The 21027-nt window shown below is 52.0% G+C and overlaps 8 protein-coding genes across 8 annotated transcripts; 6 read left to right on the top strand and 2 right to left on the bottom strand.

The window, feature by feature from the left end:
- The first annotated feature begins 28 nt into the window (after positions 1 to 28).
- On the top strand, positions 29 to 1716 carry ASPBRDRAFT_43180 (putative SNARE protein (Ufe1)). Its single transcript, XM_067624943.1, has 3 exons — positions 29 to 201; positions 272 to 1008; positions 1106 to 1716. Exons 1-3 carry the CDS (start codon positions 79 to 81, stop codon positions 1344 to 1346), a joined length of 1101 nt encoding a protein of 366 aa, XP_067479056.1. The 5' UTR covers positions 29 to 78; the 3' UTR covers positions 1347 to 1716.
- ASPBRDRAFT_125145 (aspartate aminotransferase) lies at positions 1473 to 2928 on the bottom strand (the record flags this gene model as incomplete). The annotated part of the gene is made up of 4 exons (XM_067617763.1): positions 1473 to 1568; positions 1631 to 2479; positions 2537 to 2668; positions 2749 to 2928. 4 exons carry the CDS (start codon positions 2926 to 2928, stop codon positions 1473 to 1475), a joined length of 1257 nt encoding a protein of 418 aa, XP_067479055.1.
- A 1939-nt stretch (positions 2929 to 4867) lies between these two features.
- Positions 4868 to 6691, bottom strand: ASPBRDRAFT_195952 (RING-H2 finger protein; the record flags this gene model as incomplete). Its single annotated transcript, XM_067620922.1, has 4 exons — positions 4868 to 5246; positions 5304 to 5850; positions 5902 to 6301; positions 6353 to 6691. The coding sequence occupies 4 exons, from the start codon at positions 6689 to 6691 to the stop codon at positions 4868 to 4870; spliced, it is 1665 nt and encodes a 554-aa protein (XP_067479054.1).
- Positions 6692 to 7489: 798 nt separating this feature from the next.
- On the top strand, positions 7490 to 8145 carry ASPBRDRAFT_577252 (uncharacterized protein). The gene has a single exon (XM_067627791.1). It carries the CDS (start codon positions 7599 to 7601, stop codon positions 7941 to 7943), a length of 345 nt encoding a protein of 114 aa, XP_067479053.1. The 5' UTR covers positions 7490 to 7598; the 3' UTR covers positions 7944 to 8145.
- Positions 8146 to 12390: 4245 nt separating this feature from the next.
- ASPBRDRAFT_674510 (uncharacterized protein) lies at positions 12391 to 13229 on the top strand (the record flags this gene model as incomplete). The annotated part of the gene is made up of 2 exons (XM_067628894.1): positions 12391 to 12535; positions 12701 to 13229. 2 exons carry the CDS (start codon positions 12391 to 12393, stop codon positions 12796 to 12798), a joined length of 243 nt encoding a protein of 80 aa, XP_067479052.1. The 3' UTR covers positions 12799 to 13229.
- Positions 13230 to 14734: 1505 nt separating this feature from the next.
- On the top strand, positions 14735 to 16599 carry ASPBRDRAFT_576885 (uncharacterized protein). The gene is made up of 2 exons (XM_067627787.1): positions 14735 to 15590; positions 15657 to 16599. Exons 1-2 carry the CDS (start codon positions 14999 to 15001, stop codon positions 16499 to 16501), a joined length of 1437 nt encoding a protein of 478 aa, XP_067479051.1. The 5' UTR covers positions 14735 to 14998; the 3' UTR covers positions 16502 to 16599.
- Positions 16600 to 17303: 704 nt separating this feature from the next.
- ASPBRDRAFT_195950 (phytanoyl-CoA dioxygenase family protein) lies at positions 17304 to 18512 on the top strand (the record flags this gene model as incomplete). Its single annotated transcript, XM_067620921.1, has 1 exon — positions 17304 to 18512. One exon carries the CDS (start codon positions 17304 to 17306, stop codon positions 18510 to 18512), a length of 1209 nt encoding a protein of 402 aa, XP_067479050.1.
- On the top strand, positions 18256 to 20982 carry ASPBRDRAFT_43172 (GMC family oxidoreductase). Its single transcript, XM_067624942.1, has one exon. The coding sequence runs from the start codon at positions 18740 to 18742 to the stop codon at positions 20792 to 20794; it is 2055 nt and encodes a 684-aa protein (XP_067479049.1). The 5' UTR covers positions 18256 to 18739; the 3' UTR covers positions 20795 to 20982.
- Positions 20983 to 21027: the final 45 nt, after the last annotated feature.

The following is a 21027-nucleotide window of genomic DNA, read 5'->3' as shown; positions in this document are numbered from 1 at the left end:
TACGGAGTAGATGCCAATACATGCCAGCTCGCAACACCAGACCACAAACAACAGCATAACACAAACAACAGCAACAAAATGACAGACCTCACCCCAACATTATCCTCGCTGCTGAGCAGCAAAGCCCCCCAATCCAAGTTGTCAACAGGCTACATGACGACCGAAATCGCCGACGAATTCCTCAAAGAAGCCTACCGAATTGTACCCTCCTCCCCCATCCCTAATCCCCAGCTCTCACAATCACCCAACACTAACGCTGTACAATGAATAGAATAACCACATAACATCCCTACTATCATACCTCCAAACCATCCGCCCGTCGTACCTCTCCCTCACCAACACCACGAAACCCCATCATCCCCAACCCAAATCCCACCAAAGAAATAATACCGAAGTATTAGACGACTCCGCCCGCGACACCATAACCACCACGACCTCGAACCTCCTATCCAACCTTTCCACCTCAATCACTACTCTCAGCGCAGCAGAGAATCTTCGACAGGAGACAGTAGCCCGGGGAATTAAGACGCGGTTTCCGGGAAAGGGAATACTCGCTAGATGGGCGGGGGGAGGGACACTCACTTCCCCAGCAGGAGATAATAATGAAGGAAAGGAAGCAGAGCAGATAATTGAAGAGGAGAAAGAACGAGTATTGAAGAATGTGAGGGAGAGTGTTCTATTTTACTTGAGAATTAAGCTAGGAGACGTGGTCAATCAGCAGAGGGATATGGTGGAGAAGAGAATTGAGAGGGTGAGGGAGAGGGAGAGGAGTGTTCTTTACAAGACTTCTTCTTCTTCGAAGAATGGGGGATGGGGGAATGTGGATGCGTCGTGGAGGGGAGATACAGCATCAGCAGCAGGAGGAGGTGTTTCTGGTGGAGTGGTGACGATGGATGCCAACGAAGTGAAAGAGATCGAGAAACAACTCACCCCGCAGCAATTACAGCTCTTCGAGGAGGAGAATGATTCGTTGGTGAAGTATTTTGAGGATGTTGTGGGGAAAGTTCAGTATGTTTATTCTCTTTCATTTATTTATTCCCTTTGGGGTTGTATATATACCCAAGGGGGAGGTATGGTGACAATGGCTAATGGTTGATGGGTGTAGGAACGCAGAGAAATCATTGCTAGAGATATCCTCTCTTCAGCAGACGCTCGTGTCGCATCTCTCCACTCAGGAGGAATATATCTCGCAACTTGTCACCGATGCGAGTAATACCGAGGCGAATATTGGCCAGGGCAATAAAGAGTTGAAGCGTGCTACCGAGAGACGGAGTACAGCGCAGGCGGTGTTTTGGGGGACGGTGGGGTTGTGTACGTGGTTGGTTGTTTGGGATTTAATTTTCTAGTCTATTCTCTTATTTGCATTCATGTTTATACTTATTTGTGGTTGATGTCTAACAGTCTAGCTGTATCCTTACATATATCCATGTCCATATCCATAGTCTTCATATACCTATACTGTGCAGAGCATGCTATGATGTCTCCCGTACTACGCTGTCCACTGCTTCTGCAAAGTAGTCCAGGTTATGTGTGTTTAGGCCGGCCATCGAGATACGGCCGTTCTTGGTCTGTGCCATTGTTAGCATATCCCCACATATGTGAGAGGAAGGAGGAAAGGGAGGGGGAATACCATGTAGACATGCCACTTCTCCTTCAACACCTTAACTTGTGTCTCGGTCAACCCCGTAAAACTAAACATGCCAATCTGATCCGTAATGTGGTTCCATGTTCCCGGCGTGCCCTTCTTCTCCAAGCGCTCCCTCAATCCCTTGCGCATCTCAGCAATGCGACCACTCATGGTCTTCAGGTCTTCCTCCCACTCCTGGAATAATTTTTCATCATTCAACACCCGGCTGGCAATGCGCGCGCCATACGCCGGCGGGTTACTGATCTCACTGCGCTGCAGGATGGCCAGCTGCGACGCGATATGCGCATTGGCCTGACTGGCCTCGGCACCCGGGGCGGAGACGAAATGGAACGCGCCCGTGCGCTGGCCATACAGACCGAAGTTCTTGGCGAAGGATTGCGCCACGCACAGCTCGAAGCCCTGCTCGACGAAGTAGCGCACGGCCCAGGAGTCGCGGACGAGATCACCCGAGGCGAAGCCCTGGTAGGCGCAGTCAAAGAAGGGGAAGAGGTTGCGCTCGCGCATGACCACGGCGACGTCCTTCCATTGGGATTGGGTCAGATCGACGCCGGTGGGGTTGTGCGCGCAGACGTGCAGGAGGATGATGGAGCCGGTGGGAGCGTCGCGCAGGGCGGAGAGCATGCCGGAGAAGTTGAGGCCTTTGGTTTGGGGGTCAAAGTAGGGGTAGCTGGCGAGGGAGAGGTTGACGTTGGTGAAGATTTGGTTGTGGTTGGCCCAGGTTGGGTTGGAGAGGTAGACGGAGGGTTTAGGGTTGGAGGGGTGGAATTTGGAGAGGAAGAGGGCGCCCAGGTGCACGGCACCGGTGCCGGAGATGGTTTGGAAGGTGCATACCTGTGCTTGTTAGATGGATATGAAACAAAGGATGGAGGGAGTGATGGGATGGCTTACGCGGTTCTCGCGAATGGCAGGGCTGTCGGCGCCAATCATCAATTTCTGAGCGGCGGTGGTGTAGTCGGCGAGACCTTTAATAGGGAGGTATTCGTGATTGAGGGCGGGGTCATTGCGCACGAGCTCGTCGGCCTGTCAGAGTTGGTTAGCTAGATGCTGCGGGGATGGAGATATGATGTGCAGGTGGGGAATTGAGGGGTATGAATGAGTACCTTCTTGACGACGGGCAGAATCCAGGGTTTGGCATTGTCGTCGCGATAAGCGCCAATGACTAGATCGACCTTCTTGTCGGAGGAATCCTGGCGAAAGGCCTGAGCCAGACCGAAGAGCGCATCTTCTGGCGCGGCGGGCACGATGGCGGTCGAAAAGACGGAGGGGGTGGTAGAGCCCATGATGTGGGAGGAGAGAGAAGCGAGACGGGAACGAGCGGTAGAAGTAGAGGCAGAAACAGAAGCAATGGGGGAGGAAGAGGATGAAGAAAGGGAGAAAGGAGAAGAAGGAGAAGAAGAAGAGGAAAGGGGCGACATGATGTATGGGAAGAAGGAAAAGAGGTCACACCACCTGATTCACTCAGTCACTGCTGCTTGCGTTCACCGGCGCCAACAAGTGAACTGACCGAAACAGATAAATTCCGATGGACACACACCGGGCTGGGCAGATGCAGGAAAAAAGAAAAAGTACGGGACGGAGCAGAGATGGACACGGCCGGGGATAGCTTCGGAGAAGAGAGTACGGGGTACATGAGGCGATCGACTAGATTTATAGTCAGGCAGACGTGATTGATCTTGAGACCGAGAATGTTTTGGAGATGAGCCGAGGAAGTGGGAGAGTTGCTGGGCCGAAGACAGTGAGCAGATGACGCATTCACATGATGGCTACGAGATAGATATTTGAAGCTTCCCTCTCTATCTCTATCTCTATACTATCTGTTTCTCTATCATTGAAGATATCTTCCAGCTATACAAGATACAAGAGTATCTTCAGGGAGTATTCGATGGTGACGGACAGAATTGCCCGAGCTGGCCTGACATCATATGACAGATCCACTCATCCTCACAACTAACTAGTTGACTTTGAAAGTGAGAGTGTAGTAATGAATATCGCTCATCTCTCCGATTCTTCTTCTTCTTCAACTACTAAATAGTACTAAGATGATAGTATAATACTTCCCACTCGAGTAATTCCATCCACCAGGTACCTCAATACTTACTGATTAGTGTACGATTAATGCGGCATTAACCACCAATCACGACTGGCAGTTACTCATACGCCGACGCCAGCCGCATTCAGCCCAAAATCACTCACTTTTTCTGACTAACAAACAAACCAAGAAGTCTAGTCCTTTTCCCCGCCCGACCGTGTGTACTCCAGAATACGTCCACTGATTCACAATAACAAACATAATCATTTATAAGTATAGTATCAAGGGGTGAGGATATACCCCTAATCATCTACCGATTATCCACTATCATTCTAGTCTAGACTATAAGGTATGAAAGAAAGAAAGAAGGGATCCGGAAAAGCATTCCACCCCCAGCAACTCACGCAAGACACACAAAAACAGGATGATCGCTTACCCCACGGGGTGCAATCGGGACGGATTCACAGCTCCCCTACGAAGCTCGCCGGATTCCGGAATCCGATTTGCATTATTTTTTTTTCGGGGTAGAATAAATTGGGATCGGCCGCATTTCGTCACTGTAAAAGTACTTTACTACATAGATACTTGTTTTACTGAATGACTTGGTAGTTATTGGAATTGGCATGCGATTCCGAGGTTGACTAACTAACTAGTTGTTACTTTACGGGTAACTATATCTAGGCTAGATCTTGTGCTAAACTTACTAATTAAACGCTTCTAGACCTCTACAGCAGTCGGATTTTTTGTCCTGATTCAGTAGGTATATTAGTAGGTATTACTCGTATACATATACACTACTTCTGGTATAGGCTATGTGCCTGTTCACTGGTGGATTCCAGATAAACCATAGGTCCTATATACACAATTTTCCCCTGTGCAAGTTCCCATCCTTCTAAACGCCGTGTATCGCCAATTGTCGCCATATAAACAAACATCGTGACTTGATAGTCCTCGTCATCAAACATCATAAACATATCCCACATCTCAGAAACCAGGAGGAATGTAGCCGGCTGCCAGGCCGGTCATATATATCCATACCACCATCGGCTCCATATGTCCTCACCCCCTACTTCATCAATATAGCACATAGAACACTCAATGCTCCGAATCACGCCAGCATGCACGTAGAAAGGAGTAATGCAAAAGAAGAAGGTAGAAACAAGTGAAGAGAAGAATCATAAAGAGAAGAATCAGGCAGGCGGCGCGTCATTCGATGATGACGGTTCGGCCGTCTCGCCATGCGCCCGCGTGCGCACGCGGAACTTCTCGCGCAGTCGCGTCGTCAATCGATTGCGTCGGCGGGTTCGCTGCTCATCCGCTTCGTCGGTCGCTTCCTCCCGGTTGGCCTCTTCCCGCACGCTCCGCAGCGCCGCAAGACGCTCCTCCACGCTGGCATCGCGCATGCGACGCGCATTCAATGTGCCGTGCAGGTAGTTGCTGATGCGTCGGTGGCGGCCATGTCCACTCTCGGCCGTCGCCTCGGCGGCTCCCTCGGCTGCCTCCGGGTGGCCCTCGCCCAGGTCTTGCTCCTCCTCGCCTTCTTGCTGTGGGGGGTTGAGATCGATGCGGCTGCAGAGATTAGTAAGTAAATGTAGGTCACTTATATGAACGCAATATAATACATACCAGAGAGGGCATGTGCCAGAGACATTCACCAGCCAGGGATCAATACACTCGGGGTGGAATTGATGGTTGCACGGCAACACGCGCAAGTCCTGCCCCTTGACAAAGTCGTCTGTACAGATGGGACACGCAAAGTTCGGGTGGTCTGTCGTCGTCTCCGTCTCAGGAGCGTCGCTTCGCTTCTCTTCGTGCGATTCTGTCGGGGGCGCTTCCGTTTGTGGCTGGTGTGGGGAGGTGACCTCCGCCGTCGTGGTCACATCCCGTTCCTCTACCTCAGTGGCCGGCACCTCCAACCCCGAACCCATCTCCACATCCCCCTTGGGGCCGACAGGCTTGCCGTCGGGCTGGTTGTTGTCCCCGAATTTGACGATCGGGATCGTATCCAACATGGCTCGCGCTATCCCTCGCGCTCGACTTTGTCGCGGTCGTCCCGCGGTGTAGCGAGGTCCATAGCGCTCCGGATGGCGGTGCGCTCGCACCGCACCGGTGATGATGATGGCTAAAAAGAGGGCAGTGATAATACCTGTAATACTGTACAGGATGATCATAGCTGTGGCAGGTTAGCACTTGCTACCGCGGCACATTCAAGGGACCGACATACCCGTATTCGGACTCCCGGACGACTGGGTCTGGTCCTGGGTCGTGGTGGTGGGCCCCAGATACGACATGTTGGTGCCGATATAAGTCGATCCGTTTCCTGGAGCTTCAAGTTGGGACAGGACTTGCTGGCTCAAAGTCGGATTGACGAGCGTAAAGACGTTGATATAGCGGTTGGCGGATGGTTCCTCCGTCGTGTAGTTGCAGAGCAGGGAGGTGCCACTATATAAAATGACGGCAAGAGCCTGCTGCTGTGCGGTGAGGACGTTGCCTAGCGTCGAGCTGGCATCCAAATTCCCGGGATAGGCGGATGGGTCGCAACTGATCACCGCGATATCCTTGCGGCTCAATGACAGAGAGTTGGTGGCATCCACATCCAACAGGGTCCCGGACACCCGATATTGCTAGATCCGTCAGTCTCGGACATTGGTGAGGCATCGACAGGGCTGACTAACCGCAAGTTCCGCCTGATTGAGATCCACCAGCGCCTGGGTCAACGGGGCGAGACGAACGGAGGATGGCAAGTGAACCTGAGAGCTGTTCAGGAGGAACCTGAGGCCACCAGTCCACGAGAGGTCCCCGGAGTTGTTGGACGGCCGCACGGTCCAACCCGCGGTGTTCACTGCAGAGCCAAGGGACGAGAGGGCGAGCAGGAAGATAATGCGAGCGGGAAGCGAACAGGTGGAGGAAGCAGCAGCAGCAACAAAAGAGGCAGAAACAGGAGAACGACGGAAGAAGGAGAATAAAAAGAAGAAAGGAAAGCAGAGTAAAGCAGGTTGGAAACGGGGACCCATCGGCGAATCGCCCAGTTGATGATGCTAGCCGGCGATGGAACTTTCCCCACAGTGACGAGGCCTACGGAGACGGCGGAGGATATGGGGGGACGGACGAAGATCATGAGCCACGGACGAGGATCGGCTCAGGACCAAGAAACCCAGGAGGGACCCAAAGGGACCCAGAGGCAGCCGAAGAGGCACCCAAACTGCCAGTCAGCGTTTGGCGAGGACGGTGATATCACCCCCGTGTAGGAACCGGGCGATCCGCGGCGGCTACAACAGGATTGGAGCGACCGGAGTGGAAGGGGGCAGTGATGGTAGTGAGCGGGAGGGATGCCTCGTCACCAATACGGGCAGGTGAAGAGCGATTGGGGAATATTGGATTGGGAAGTTTTGGGAAGTTTGGAAAGATTTTGGGGGAGTGGATTGGGTACTGTGTACCACGGGAAAAAGGTGTGAATGAACGATTGCAACCAGATGAGGGTAAGTGTGAGTTGGGTGAGTGGATCGGAGGTTCACGACCTTCAACAAGCAGACTGGCTGCAATGGGAATTAGCAGCGGCTGGCGATGGGGGGACGAAGGATGGATGATTATCCACCAGGCGAGGGGAGGTTGGCGGATGGCTGGCGAGCTGCGCAGCCGGGCGATCCGGCAGGAAAAAACGACGGATGAAATAAGAGAGAGAAGCAGAAGCAGACTAGACTAATATTGCCAGTTACTATTCTTACAAGCGGCTGCTGGCGGGGCTGTTGGGTGAGAATCAATCAATTCAGTGAAGCAACCCGATGGGAATAATCCGTAAACGCTGCCTTCCAACTGTCAGTCAACGAGGGGAGACATCAAGCGAATACGAGAGGGTCGAAGTAAGAGTGAGAAGCAAAGAGCAGTGAGCAATCGGTGGGAGTTCCATGGATCGACCGAGCGATGCCGGTGGATGATGGATTATTCATCGCAGCGCCTCGGTGTGATTGCTTGCAGATAGTTGTTGGCCGAGGAGTTGCGAGCGTGATTGATGCTTGCGGTTCACTGAGAGCCGAAGGAAGGAAGGAGAAAAGTGGGACGCCGCCAGAGACGGTGTCAGACAGTGTCAGAGAGAGAGAAACTAACCCCAAAGCAAGAGATATTGGAGAATCATCGAAGGATAAGATAAGCCGGGTCGCATCCACTTTTCTTTTCTGGATTAATGACAGTCATCCACGATCGGAATCTCCGCCTACAACATTTCTTGGGGGGTCACAGAGGAATGGACTAGAAATCCAATGGCAATGAAAATCCCCCATTCCCCAGGAGAATGATGATTGATTGTCTGATTGTGAAGCTGCAACTGGGCCGAGTGCGGGGGATCCTGGGCAACCCGCCGATCGCTTGTTGCTTGTCCCAATTTTCGGACGGGAGCCGTTCATGGTTCCGGTGACGGACTAAAGATAACCAGTAACCAGTAACTAACCACCAGTAACTAACTAGCTAGTAAACTAGCCAGTTAATCTACCAGCAAGATAACCAGCTACCAGTCAGGCTGATTGTCCATCGGGGTGAAAGGCAGACGGGGATTGACTTTCCGATAGATTAACCCTCAAGGACAGACAACCATAATCTATCCCACACACACACACACCAATCGATGGATGCAGTAGTTAGCACGAATAGGCAGCCAGATCATCGCGCGGCATTGCATCATTCATTGAACTTTGTTTTCTCGATCCAGGACCATTCCATCAAGGGGGCCTTCCCGTTTCCAGCAATGCAGAAGGGATAAGAATCCCTCTCACCGCACCATATAAAAAGCTGACAGTTGCGCTCGTGCATGAATCTCCGTTTGAGAACGGGGTGAAGGATGCCCTTCTCGTCCACACTTGCTGGCTTGAGATGAGCGCGCATGGACCATTTTGTGGGATGGGGGTTTTGATTGCTTTTTCCTCAACCCACGCCCGTATTCTTCCACCGCGGAGTTCCTCGTCACCCAGCCAGGGAACGCACAATTCTTCATGATGGTGTGCAGACGAAACCATCATCCGTCGCCCTTCACCAGTGATCGGATGATCTGAATGTGATCGGATCTGATCCCTTGTACTCCCATCTGATGGCGATGCTTACCCATAACGGAAAAAGGTAGGTATGTCGAGCTGACTAACCTGCCCTGGCTTGACCGGATTTGTTTCCGTTTCTGGCCCGATCAGGAAGGTCCAAGAACCCATCCCCGTTTCTGCTTCGCCGGTGATTCTCCGCCTCCCAAGGTGGGGGTCAAACACATCCACACTGAGTCTCGAGTCCATTTCTCCAACGGAGTCTCCGATGCCGGAGTCCATGCGTCTCATCTGCGGGGACTCGGCGATGGTAGCATATCGGGTGTTGAAGATGACTAGGGAGTTGGCACATCGCATCTCATCTGACCCCAAACCAAGGGACTTACTTGGGACTTTCCATGATCTGCATAAAATGGCGAACACAATTTTATTCATCCTCATGCAGGGATTCCCTTTTGGAGCGCTAGGGTTAGGGTCCTGCCAGTCACTCGCCCCGTCCGGATTAAGCTATGAATTAGGCCGATCGGGGGGATCCGCCCATCCTCAGCTGTTCAGCTCTCTTGACTTCCAGAATCCAGACAGCAACATTCCTCCGACCAGGAGGATGGAGTAGTTAGCTGAGCAGGTAAGGAAGACGGTCTTTTGCCCCCCGCCCCCCCCCACTTGGCAGACTCGCTTCCTCAGCCGACAATGTTCTAGGCTTCTAGTCCATCTGGTCGTTGCTGGGATGGGTTGCTTTGCTTCCAACACACCGTGTGACATGTGTCACATCTCATTCTATCTTCTCGCTTTGACTTACCCATCCATGTCGAGCAGGCGACCAAGCACAGTAAATAAGTAAGTTTCAGCAACCTTGCCGGGGAAAGAATATGGCACCAACAATGTGGGAGATCAGCAAGCCGAACATCCATCCATCCATCCATCAATCCTGATCCGCCATCCATTCTTTTAGCGGGTTCGTAGGGGCGATCAAGTGGATGGTTCTAGCAGGGTTGATGTGACCTGACCTGCCCTTTGCATCCCCCCACACACACGGCGGTCGCGTGTGTTGATCGTGCCCAATTAGGTGTAGATAATAAAAGAGCTGAAGGAGGAGAACAGACCACCCACTGAATCGAATCGGGGCGAAAACAAGAACATACAAAGCATAATGCGATTCATGGTTGTTTTCTGCTTTCTGCTCTAAAGTGCGATCGGATCTCGCTTGCTTGAATAATGGAGGATCGTCGTCACTGTTATTTCTGAGAGCTGGGTCGAGCTGAGCTAAGCTAAGCTACCACCCAAGGTTAACTTGTCCATGATAGCCACCATCGTCACCGTTCCAAGAGTATCAACAATTATGCAGAGTAGATCACGTAGAATAACTGACTCGACATAAGAAGAGCTTCTACTCAGGGGAAGGTTCTAATCAAACTATAGTCTGGTTGGCTAAGTGCATTATCCCAAGCGGCGGTGTTGTACTACTACCATTCATCACCATCAATACTACCCTTCTTCCATCTGATTACAAGACTATCCAGTACTTCATTTACTAAACCAAGAAGAAACAGAAGAAGTAGAAATAATAAGCCAACTCGCCACAAGAGAAGCAAAATAGACACCGTAGCACTCACTCACTCACTACCAAGCCAGCCACGAAACATTCTATCCTACGGAGTGTACTCCGTACACAAATACTGGCTATATCGCAACGGTGCTATTAGGGGCTGGCTTCCCTGTCGAGGAGTAGTACCTACCTACCTACCAAATATTTACTTCTTACTGCGAAGTAAACTACTACTACTACAAGGTACGGATACAACCGACTAAGGCCGTCGCCGTCGCTGCCGCCGCCATGCATCCATGCATCCATCCCGACCCTTTTTCATCCTGGTGAGGAGGGTTAAATCAAGAGAGAGATTAATAAGAAAGGGATGGATGGATGGATGGATGGTGGATGGATGATGAAGGCAGCAGCGACAGCGGCAGTGGCAGCAGGCGTTCAGCAGTGTCAATGATTGGTGGGAGTATCGGGGGGTGTGGTCTCGACTCGACCATGTCCACACACACTGTGAGGCTTGTGACAGCAGTAGTAGCAGTCAAATAAGTAACTTACTAATAAGTAGTGTAGCAAAGCAAGCAACACTGTTTATGTGTTATGTTTCTCCCTCTTAGTATACTGATTTAATTCCCTCTAGACTAAAGTATCGATTAAGATAAGGAACTAAATATCTAGGATAGATCTACTAACTAACTAACTAACTAACGGACCGTTTTACCCACATAGTGGATAACTTGATACCTAATGAACAAGTTAGATAGTAAAAGAATGGATATGGGGCCACATTCTAGCCCGATATCAGAATTACATACATACATATACATGTCATACATATAACCATTGAACCAAGTAAATAAGTAACTAAGTAGGAAGGAAGAAAGTAGCTGGAGCTGGAAAACCCAACTCCATTCCTATCGACGGAACAAGCTGCCACCAATCTCCGTCGCTAGAAGATTCCCCCAACTTAAACCACTTTTTTAAGATTGATAAGGTAAGTTATCCGTCGGTAGTAGATAACTGGTAAGTAAGTAAGTAACCTATTCTTGAAGTATGGATTGTACCGGTAACAAGTGTGCCATTTACATCAGGTACCACTACAATCACTACCCGATTTTACACTGAGAAGCTTTAAGGAAATGGATGGATGGATGGGTGGTGGTGGTGGTGGTGGTGGCTTGGACGAAGTTCGCCTCATCCGACCCTCGGGATAAAGGGGGTGGGATGATAGATGTGGATGTGGATGAGGGACAAAGATTGGAGGCTTTGTTCGTCCGTTCTCTTTCGTTCGATTGAATGGGTTGGGATGGATGGGAACTTACCGACCGACTGGGTGGGCTGTTTTTCTTCTTTCTTATTTTTGAGGGTGGTGTTGGGTCAGATGGTACCTTACTAACTCAGGGATGTTATACTGAAGTGAGCATATTAGGTATGGATTATTTAGCATGGGTGTAAATACTGCGTGTACTTGAGTTAGTACTCAGGAAAGCAGAAGCGTACACTATACTAGATAGGTAATTGGTAGTGAAAAGATCTTAAGGGGTAAATAGCTGCACACTACTCTATACATAAGGGGAGAGGGGGAAGTTTGGGGAAAAAGGACGAACAAAAGGACAGAAGATAAAGAAATCAATGAAATGGGAAATTAATCACCAGAGTGATTCCATTAATTCAATATTTCCATTGGGGGGGAGGGTGATTAATTAATAGAGTCAATTAACTAGGGAGGGAAAACAAAAAAAAGAAAAGGGAGGGATGGAGGGATGGATGGGGGATGTTTGTTCATTGTCATCCAACCCATCACACACTAGCTAGTGGACTACATGTGTCAAAGCTCAAGCCTACGGTAAGTACTGTGCTTTCTTAGGGACGAACATGACATGCCTAAATACCCGCTAGTTACTCCGTATAGTTCTCGCAGAAGGATTGACTGACTGACTGCGGATAACCCGACCTTACTTTTTTACATTTCATTCAGTTCCCCACTTGCTCCTGGAGAAAGGGAACGGGTCAACCTAGAGTAGAAAAAAAGGCAAAAAGGGCGTCAGGAAGCGCACAGAGACAGAGTCAGACAGTGGCAGACAGAGAATGCCATGTCAGGCCGGACCAAAATTAGCAGCAAAGAGAATGAATGAAATGGATGAATGATGAATGAATGGCGGTCGAGGGTCTGGAAGAGTTATCCCGCGTCCTCCTCCCCGCTTCCATTCGAGGGCCTCGACCGCTGGAGTCCCCGGCGAGATGCAGACTGATTGGCCACCGCGGCCCAGGGAGGCGTGCCCGCTTCCCTGCTGAAGCTGGTTGAAGGAGGGTCACTCTTCCCTCCCAGTCGAGGGCCGAGGCTCTGATCGAACGGATAGGAGAATAGTAGCATGGATCGGGGAACCCGGTCAGATGCTCTCTCTCTCTCTCTCTCTCTCTCTCTCTCTCTGTGCTTACTCCAGTGAACTTACATTTCACTGTAGGTAGTAGGTATAGGGCCGTTGCTATGTTATACTACCACCCTGCTCAGGGTTTCCAGTTCTCACCACACACACACGGGATTAGGATCGGGATCAACTGATGGTGGTGGTGGTGGTGGTGGTGTGTGTGTGTGTTTGGAACTACTGACGCCGTCTTCCCGATCAAGCACCAGAGAAGCTTAAAATGATTGATATTTCCGGTGCATCTGAAATTTCAAATCCTTTACGAATTCTAAATGCGAGAAACATTGGGGTTTTCTCCTGTCTTTTATTTTTATTTAATTTTATTTTTACTGATCAAGGGAAAAAGGGTAATAATAATAGTAGTAATCCATCCATCCTCCATCCCAGTGGCAGCCTGAACATTTCCCTTTTCTACTATTTCTCTCCCCCCAACGAAGATAATCGAGGAACCAAATATGCGTAAAATAAAATTAGACCTTTTAAAGAATAACAATAACCAGAAAAGAAAAATGGATCATTTATCAGCTTAACATGGAAAAATAAAAGCCAAATAATAAATCAGTAACGAGGAGCCACACAAGGCACAGACAGTCGGCTCTGCAACTGGACTGGGGAGTTGTTCTTCTTCCTCCCAGGTAACAGTAGTACTTTTACCCTGGCACTTTGGGGGGGGGATGTTTTTTTTTTCGGTGTTCAAGCCCCCTCTTCTTTCTTCCTTTCTTTCTCTCATTCTCACTTTCTTCCCTACTAAACTAACTAAACTAACTGACTACTGTCTTTCTTTCTCTCTGGTCTCCATTCCTGCCTTTATTCTTCCTCTTCCAACCCCAATCCCCTTTGCCCAACCCCAGATCAAAAAAAGTCCCCTTTTCCCGGGCGGGCCCTCCCGCTAAAGCAAACGCGATCAGGATGCGCTCCACGAGGCTATAATCGGTCAAACAATCCATCGACAGGGAATTCAATTCATCGAGGCCCCAACGAGGCGATCAGGAACAAATCTGCCGCCCCGTTCTTTTACTCCTACTCCTACTCCTACTCCTACTGCCATTCCGATTCCTCGATTCCTGCTACTGACTCCTACTCTACTCCTACTCCTCCTCCTCCTCCTCCTCCTACTTTCTACGTACCACCACTCTCAATTCTCCTCCCTATCTCTCGGTTTCCCCCTTCGCAGGCTTTAGATCCAATTTCATCCAATTCCAATTTACAATTTTCATTTACAAGAAGTTCCCTCCAATCCCAATTCTCCTTCTAATTCACTCTTTCCCCTCTTCTTTCCGCTTTCCCCCAGTCTCAACCTGAAACTTCAACCTCATCGTCCTTCCATTCATTGATTCATTGATTTATCCATTCATCCATCCATCCATCCATCCAACAAACACCACTGCTTGACTCCACCTCTATTGTCCACTTTCACCACCCCCTCGCGCTAGATGATCGATTCCACACGACTTTAGCCTTTCCACCTTCTTCTCCCTCGCAGACGTCCGCCCCTGACATGCACCTGTCGGTTCCCTCGACGAGACAGCGCTCGTCGTGCCTTGCCGTCCGTTAGCAGCAGCCCCCACGCCCTGCCCGGCAACCATGTCCCCTCCGTCCCTCGCCATTCCGGCCAGTCCTACCGTGGCCGAACCTCTTCATCTCTGGAAGAAACGCTTCGACAAGCGACACCTTTCCACGTAAGCCCATTTCCCTTCCCCCCTTGCTTCCGTTCATGATTCGAGTCTCGTGGGGCCGTCGTCTGGTCGTGACTCGTTTGACTTCCCGCCAACCTTGTATGTCACTGTCTGTGTGTCTGTGTCTGTTCCGCGGATGATCTACACCGGCTCCATCCCCCATGATAGGATAGATAGTCCGTGCTTTAATACTCTTCCGGAATAGCTAGAGCACGGTGCAGATTCAAGACCGTGATCGCTCGTCCCACTGACCTTACCGACAGCAACCCCGTTATCGCGACCCTGGATATTGAATACAACGAGCTGGTGCAGTCATGGAAACGCTTCCAGGATAACCTCCTCCCCAGCGATCGAGTGCTCTTTCACGAACGCCTGCAGGGTCCCGACGATGTGTTGGACGTCGTCGCCAGCATCGAGCCTGTATGGACGTCCACGTCGGGACAGCGAGTGCTGAGGGAATGTTGCGATGAATTTCGTTCGACGCTGGGCTCACACGGGAGGTTACTGGCCGTTCTACCAAGGAATGAATTGTACTGCTCGATCTTTTACGGCGTCCTGCAATCTCTGTTGAAGGTGAGCCCGGATGTTGTTCGTATTTCCCACTCTCCCAGTCCGTAACTAAAATCATGAGTACCAGGCGTCCGCCGGCTATCCCAGGATCATGGAAGGGTTGATCAAAGCTTTGGTCCAAATCAACCGCCCCATTGTCCCACCCGCCTCGGGCGAGCCAGTGCCAGTCACCAAAGACTCCATAAACGCCATTACACGCTTCTACACCCTCCTGTTCTTCTTTCTGGGAGAAGTGATGGACTGGTATGTGAGAAAGGCCAAATGCGGGCTCTTGCGGAGCCCCAACCAGGACGTGTACCGTGCCTTTCAACGTTTGATTGGCCAGATCCGACGCAGCGCCAAAAGCATGATGTACGATCTCACCGACGCCATGGACCTCGATGACCCCGACTGCGATAGCCTATGTGAAATGACCAATGACGATTATCTGGGGTGGTTTGAGCGGGCCCGGTTGAGCCAGGTGGGCCTTCAAAACGGGGCCCGCCGGTTCGCAGCGCAGAATGCCCTCACCCGTCAATTGTTGTGGGAGATCCATCAGGACGCGGCGGAGCGCAAGCGATTGTTGCAGGACCGAGATGTTCTTCTAGCGCGACTGCTGGACACTGTCAGTCAACAGCTAGAGTCCGTGAGTAAACAAAACAGCGGCATTGCCTGTTTGACCACGACCGCTTCCCAGGATTTAGGTAGGGAAGATGCCAGGCTCACATGGCCCGAACTGCTCGAGGAGCTGACCGTGCACGCATTACAAGACACAGACAGGTTCAACCTGAGAAAAGGGGGGCACAAGCACAAGTACACGCGCATGGAATTGCAAATGGCGTCCCAGAAACTCGAAGAGTATTATGATGCCGACGACCAGATCCCCGCACTCGATTTCAATGTCCCCGTCATTGCCGAAGATAACGTGATGACCTCGCTGAAGCAATGGGCGACCGATGCGCACTCGCAGGTCCTCGCCGTGGGAGGCCCCCAATCGACGGTGTACCCCAGCCCGGTTCTTCTGGTCTCCACGTGTTACGCCAGCTTTGCTCGCAAGGCCGGTTTGCCTGTGATTTCCCACTTTTGCAACCGATCCACCGATGCCGCGAACGAACTGACCTATGAACAACACCTCATCGCCCTAGCCTACAGCCTGATCCGCCAACTGATAGAATACCTGCCTCCCGTAGTCGAAAGCCATGCGGGATGCGATCTCAGCGGCGAGCGGTTCAAACCCTTGAATGGCACGCTCACGTCCTGGAAGGAGGTGCTCTCGCTGATTGACATACTCCTGCACTTTGCCCCGCCCCTGCTGGTGTGCGTGATCCATGGGCTGGATATCATCCAAGACGCGTCGACGGATCCGTACATCCGCTCGTTGGTCCGGACCTTCCTGACTCATACGCGACACCAGCCCGTATTGATGCCAAACGGCGGAGAGGGCCAGAGCGTATTACTCAAGGTGCTGTTCACGGTGGCGGGTCGCCCCAGCTCGCTGGTGGAGACCTTATCTGAGAACCAGCTCATTCTGCGGGAGTCGACTACGACCGAAGAGCTGGCCCCGACCGACGCCGCACTGAACGCCGACGTGGGGCCCCCGGTCATGATTGCATAGTCATTTCGAAGCCTTAGCGATGCCGCATTGCGATTTTATTTCTTCTCTTTCCTTTCTTTCGGGTGAAAATCGGGTTCTCATAGAAATTCATGCAGGCTGGGAGATTTCTTCATGTTTTGGATATAAGATGGGATGGCATGGGCCATTGGATGATGCATTGCTTTGAATTCTTCTTTTTCTTTCGTAACGGTCATTTCCCCCCCCCCCCCCCCCCCTCTAAGGGGCTTTACAATGATGGTTTCTTTCTGCATGTTGATGGAGATATTCATTGTTTGGGACAGGCACATCTCATCCTTCTCGGAAACACGGAGTATACGACAGGTCCGGTTGGGAGGGAGTATTTGGGTGTACATTTGTAATAATAGCAGCTCGACGAGGATATGCATATACGACGGCTGTTGCTAGACTGATACCCTGCTTTGCAGTGACTGTCCTGGTGTTTTGTCCGATTCTCCTGTCTTTTCCCCGGATTTTTGGGGTGTTCTTGGCAGCCTCGGGATTCATCTTCCGACGCCAGTGCAGCTGCTTTTCATTGCCTTCCCCCGCCAATGGTTCTTTTGCTTTCCACCTGCTCCTTCTGCATCCTCTTCTGGCATCCTGCACGAGTCAGTCAAAGCGAGCATTCTCCACTAACTTCCATCATCCCTGTGGTGAGTGTGTCTGACTTGCTGTGCTCGGAATTCAACGTGAAAGTGGATGCGGGATTGCACCTCCGCACCCAGACTTATATATTTCTGGACCTCCCTTCCCTGCTTTCGACAACAAGCAACATCGACCGTGACAAGCCACCATTACTCCCACTATGGGTTCTAACGGACTTCGCACCAATCGGCTGTTCCAGCTGGAATCCGTCAATGTAGAGGAATTCAAGAAAATCTGCTCCCAATCCACCGACCCCACCAGCTATCCGCTGGCCGTGGCCGTGCAGAAGAACATCCCCATCTATGATGCCGCCTCGTTTGACCCTCTCAGTGCGGAAACCACACCCGCTCTCCAAGCAGAGTGGCATCACATCCTTGAATCCGGACCGGGCATCTTTGTCCTCAAAGGCATGTACCATCCCTCCCGGTACACAGACACCCTGAACGCCACCAACGCTGCTTTCCAACACATCATCGACCGGGAGCGCCAGTCCCTGGGCCCCAAAGGCGACCACTTCGCTGCCAGCGGGAAGAACGACCGCATTTGGAACTCTTTCAGCAAACACGCCTTTGTCGACCCCAGCTCCTTCATCACCTACTACAGCAATCCCTGGCTGCGTGTGGTCAGCGAAGCCTGGTTGGGCCCCGCCTACCGGGTGACCGCTCAGGTCAACATCGTCAAGCCCGGTGGTGCAGCCCAAGATAGCCACCGAGACTACCACCTTGGCTTTCAAGAGCTGGATCGATGTGCAGCCTTCCCGCGGAGTGTTCAACTCGCCAGCCAGTATCTGACGTTGCAGGGGGCCGTCGCACACAGCGAGATGCCGCTGGAGAGCGGTCCCACACGGTTCCTGCCGTTCAGCCAGACATATGCGCCGGGATATCTGGCATGGCGGCGGGACGACTTCCGGGCATTCTTCCAAGCGAACTATGTGGCGTTGCCATTAGAGTTTGGCGATGGGTTGTTCTTCAACCCGGCAGTATTCCATGCCGCAGGGGCCAACGAGATGGCCGAGAGCACGGGGTTCCATCGCAAGGCCAACCTATTGCAGATTGGATGTGCCCTGGGGAAGACGATGGAGCACATTGATGCGGTGCCGGTAGTGGAGAAGTGCTGGGACGAGGTCAGTGAGATGTATCGCCGGCAGGGAGGGTTGAACGCGGAGTTGGAGGCATGGGTATATGCCGTGGCAGATGGGTATCCGTTCCCCACGAACCTGGATCGTCGGCCTCCTGCTCCGAGTGGGATGGCGCCGGAGAGCGAGCAAGAGATGGTGGTGAGGGGGTTGAAGGAGGGCTGGGATCGAGCCAGAATTGTGGAGGAGCTGCGAGGGCTGCAGAGAGAGGGACGGGGGCACCAAGAGGTGTAGTTGATACATATGCATTCTGTTGTACGTATAGGTAGCTGATCGTGAAACCATGGGGGTGCATTTCTCCGAATGGAACGCTACCTCATGTTATTCCACTTGCTACTCTCACAAGATGATGTTTGTGTAGGACAGTTACTACCATGTGATCTGTCTGTATCCTCCTCAGTTCTTATTACGAGAAGACGAGACCACACCTCCACGATGCTCGTTCCCATCCTTATTCAACCATGCTGTCCTGCAGGCAGCTCCTCCAGCTGCTGCTGGCCATTTCCCTCCCAGCAGCAGCCATCAACCTCACCGGCTATGAATACATTGTCGTGGGCTCCGGCGCTGGCGGAGGCCCTCTGGCCGCGCGACTGGCACTGGCAGGCCACTCAACCTTGCTGCTCGAAGCCGGCACCGACCAAGGCTACAACTTCAACACTTCAGTCCCAGGCTACGCGGCCCTCGCAGCCGCAGACGATCATCTCTCGTGGAATTTCTTCGTGCGCCGCTACGCCGACGACGCCCAACAAGCCCGCGACCCCAAAACGGTCTACACCACGCCCACCGGCGAGCAATACGTCGGCCTCCACCCACCCCGGGGATCCATCATGAAAGGCATCCTCTACACGCGCGCCAGCACCCTGGGAGGCTGCACCGCCCACAACGCCCTCATCACCATCTATCCCCATCGCTCCGACTGGACCTACATTGCCAACCTGACCAACGATCCCTCGTGGCTCCCCGAGTCCATGCGCGAGCACTACATCCGCCTTGAAAACAACCACTACCTGCCCCGGGGCCTCCCAGGTCACGGCTATACCGGCTGGTTCTCCACCGAGCACGCCCCGATCAACCTCGTCCTGCAAGACCCCCAACTCCTCTTCCTCCTGCTCGGCGCCGTCTTCACCCAGCCCCGACACATCCTTACCAACCTCATCTCCTTACTCTTCGGGGACCTCAACGCCGCCGCCCCCTCCCGCGACTCCAAGCCCGCCTACTATCAAATCCCCCTCGCCACAGCCTCCAACCGCCGCAATGGCGCCGCAGACTTCCTCCGCGCCGTCCACGATGCCAGAAACCAAGACGGAACCCTGAAATACCCCCTGACCATCCGCACAAACTGTCACGTCACCCGCGTCCTCTTCAACACCACCACCCACAATAATCCCCCCAAAGCAACCGGCGTCGCCTTCCTCGACGGCAGCTACCTCTACCGCGCCAGTCCACTCTCCTTCCCAAACACCCCCAGAACCCCCGGAACCGCCACCGCAACCCGCGAGATCATCCTCTCAGCAGGGGTGTTCAACACGCCCCAGATCCTGCAGTTAAGCGGCATCGGACCAGCAGACCTCCTCAATAAACACAACATTCCAGTCCTGGTAAACCTCCCGGGCGTCGGCGCAAACCTGCAAGACAACTACGAGGCGTCCGTGGTCGTCGAAGCCCCGTTCCGCTTCCGCATTCTGAACGGCTGCACATTCAACTACAAATCCGACGCGTGTTTGACCCGATGGCTGAACCCAATCCCGAAGGGACATAAACACAAAGACAGAGGAATTTACTCCTCCGCGGGGTTCACAAGCGCATTAATCCACCATACTCCATTCCCCAACATCAACACCAGTGAAACTACTGACGAAGACTACAACACGCTAATCTACGGCGGCCTCATCGACTTCCGGGGCTACTTCCCCGGTATCGAAAGTAACACCACAGCGACCCACCACTCCTTCACCTGGGCGATCATCCAAGCGCACCCATCCACATCCACATTATCCAACAGGGACACGAATGTAGCAAAAGGAACAGGAACAGTCAACATCACATCCACAGATCCACTCGACCCACCACACATCCTCTTCAACTCATTTCCAGACCACCCTCACTCCGAAAGGGATCTATATGCCTTAGTCGACGCGATCAAAGTCGCGAGGAAAGCACTCAGCCGTCAACTCATTCCCGTGAGGGAAACCCTCCCTGGAAGGAATGTAACTAGCTATGAGGAGTTAAGGCAATATGTATTGGATACGTCGTGGGGACATCATGCTGTGGGGAGTTGTAGGATTGGGCGGGTGAAACATTCTGATTCATTCGATGATGATAATAATGATGATGAAGGGGCAGTAGTAGATGCAAAGTTTAGAGTCAAGGGGATACACGGGTTAAGGGTGGTGGATGCGAGCGTGTTGCCGAGGCCGCTGGGGACGTTTCCCGTGTTGGGGGTTTATATGCTGGCCGAGAAGGCGGTGGGGGATATTCTTGAATTTCAAGATCATGGTGGTGGTTGGGAGGGATAACTTTGGGTTGATTCATTAATGTAGCTTGTTCTTGTTTCTGTGGTTGGGATGATGGGTGGTGTGATGGTCATGGACTTGATCGTTCTTAAGTACTCAATTGAACTCTCTTACTACTACTACTAGTCTACTTGATATACGTCTCACAGGGTAATGGGTTCAAGTGTAAAGTTTGTTTGGGTCAGAGTTAGTGGGTCAATTTAAGTGTTTTTTAACAATGTTAGTCTGCCTATAAG

Source organism: Aspergillus brasiliensis, assembly GCF_001889945.1.
Source record: "Aspergillus brasiliensis CBS 101740 unplaced genomic scaffold ASPBRscaffold_6, whole genome shotgun sequence".
NCBI classification, from domain to species: Eukaryota; Fungi; Ascomycota; class Eurotiomycetes; order Eurotiales; family Aspergillaceae; genus Aspergillus; species Aspergillus brasiliensis.
This window is presented reverse-complemented; position numbering and strand designations above follow the sequence as displayed.

Coding starts and splice junctions, on each gene's coding strand:
- ASPBRDRAFT_43180 (XM_067624943.1), top strand. CDS start 79: ATGACAGACCTCACCCCAACATTATCCTCGCTGCTGAGCAGCAAAGCC. Junction 202..271: donor TCAAAGAAGCCTACCGAATT/GTACCCTCCTCC, acceptor TACAATGAATAG/AATAACCACATAACATCCCT. Junction 1,009..1,105: donor GATGTTGTGGGGAAAGTTCA/GTATGTTTATTC, acceptor TGATGGGTGTAG/GAACGCAGAGAAATCATTGC.
- ASPBRDRAFT_577252 (XM_067627791.1), top strand. CDS start 7,599: ATGCCGGTGGATGATGGATTATTCATCGCAGCGCCTCGGTGTGATTGC.
- ASPBRDRAFT_576885 (XM_067627787.1), top strand. CDS start 14,999: ATGGAAGGGTTGATCAAAGCTTTGGTCCAAATCAACCGCCCCATTGTC. Junction 15,591..15,656: donor GACCGCTTCCCAGGATTTAG/GTAGGGAAGATG, acceptor ACGCATTACAAG/ACACAGACAGGTTCAACCTG.
- ASPBRDRAFT_43172 (XM_067624942.1), top strand. CDS start 18,740: ATGCTGTCCTGCAGGCAGCTCCTCCAGCTGCTGCTGGCCATTTCCCTC.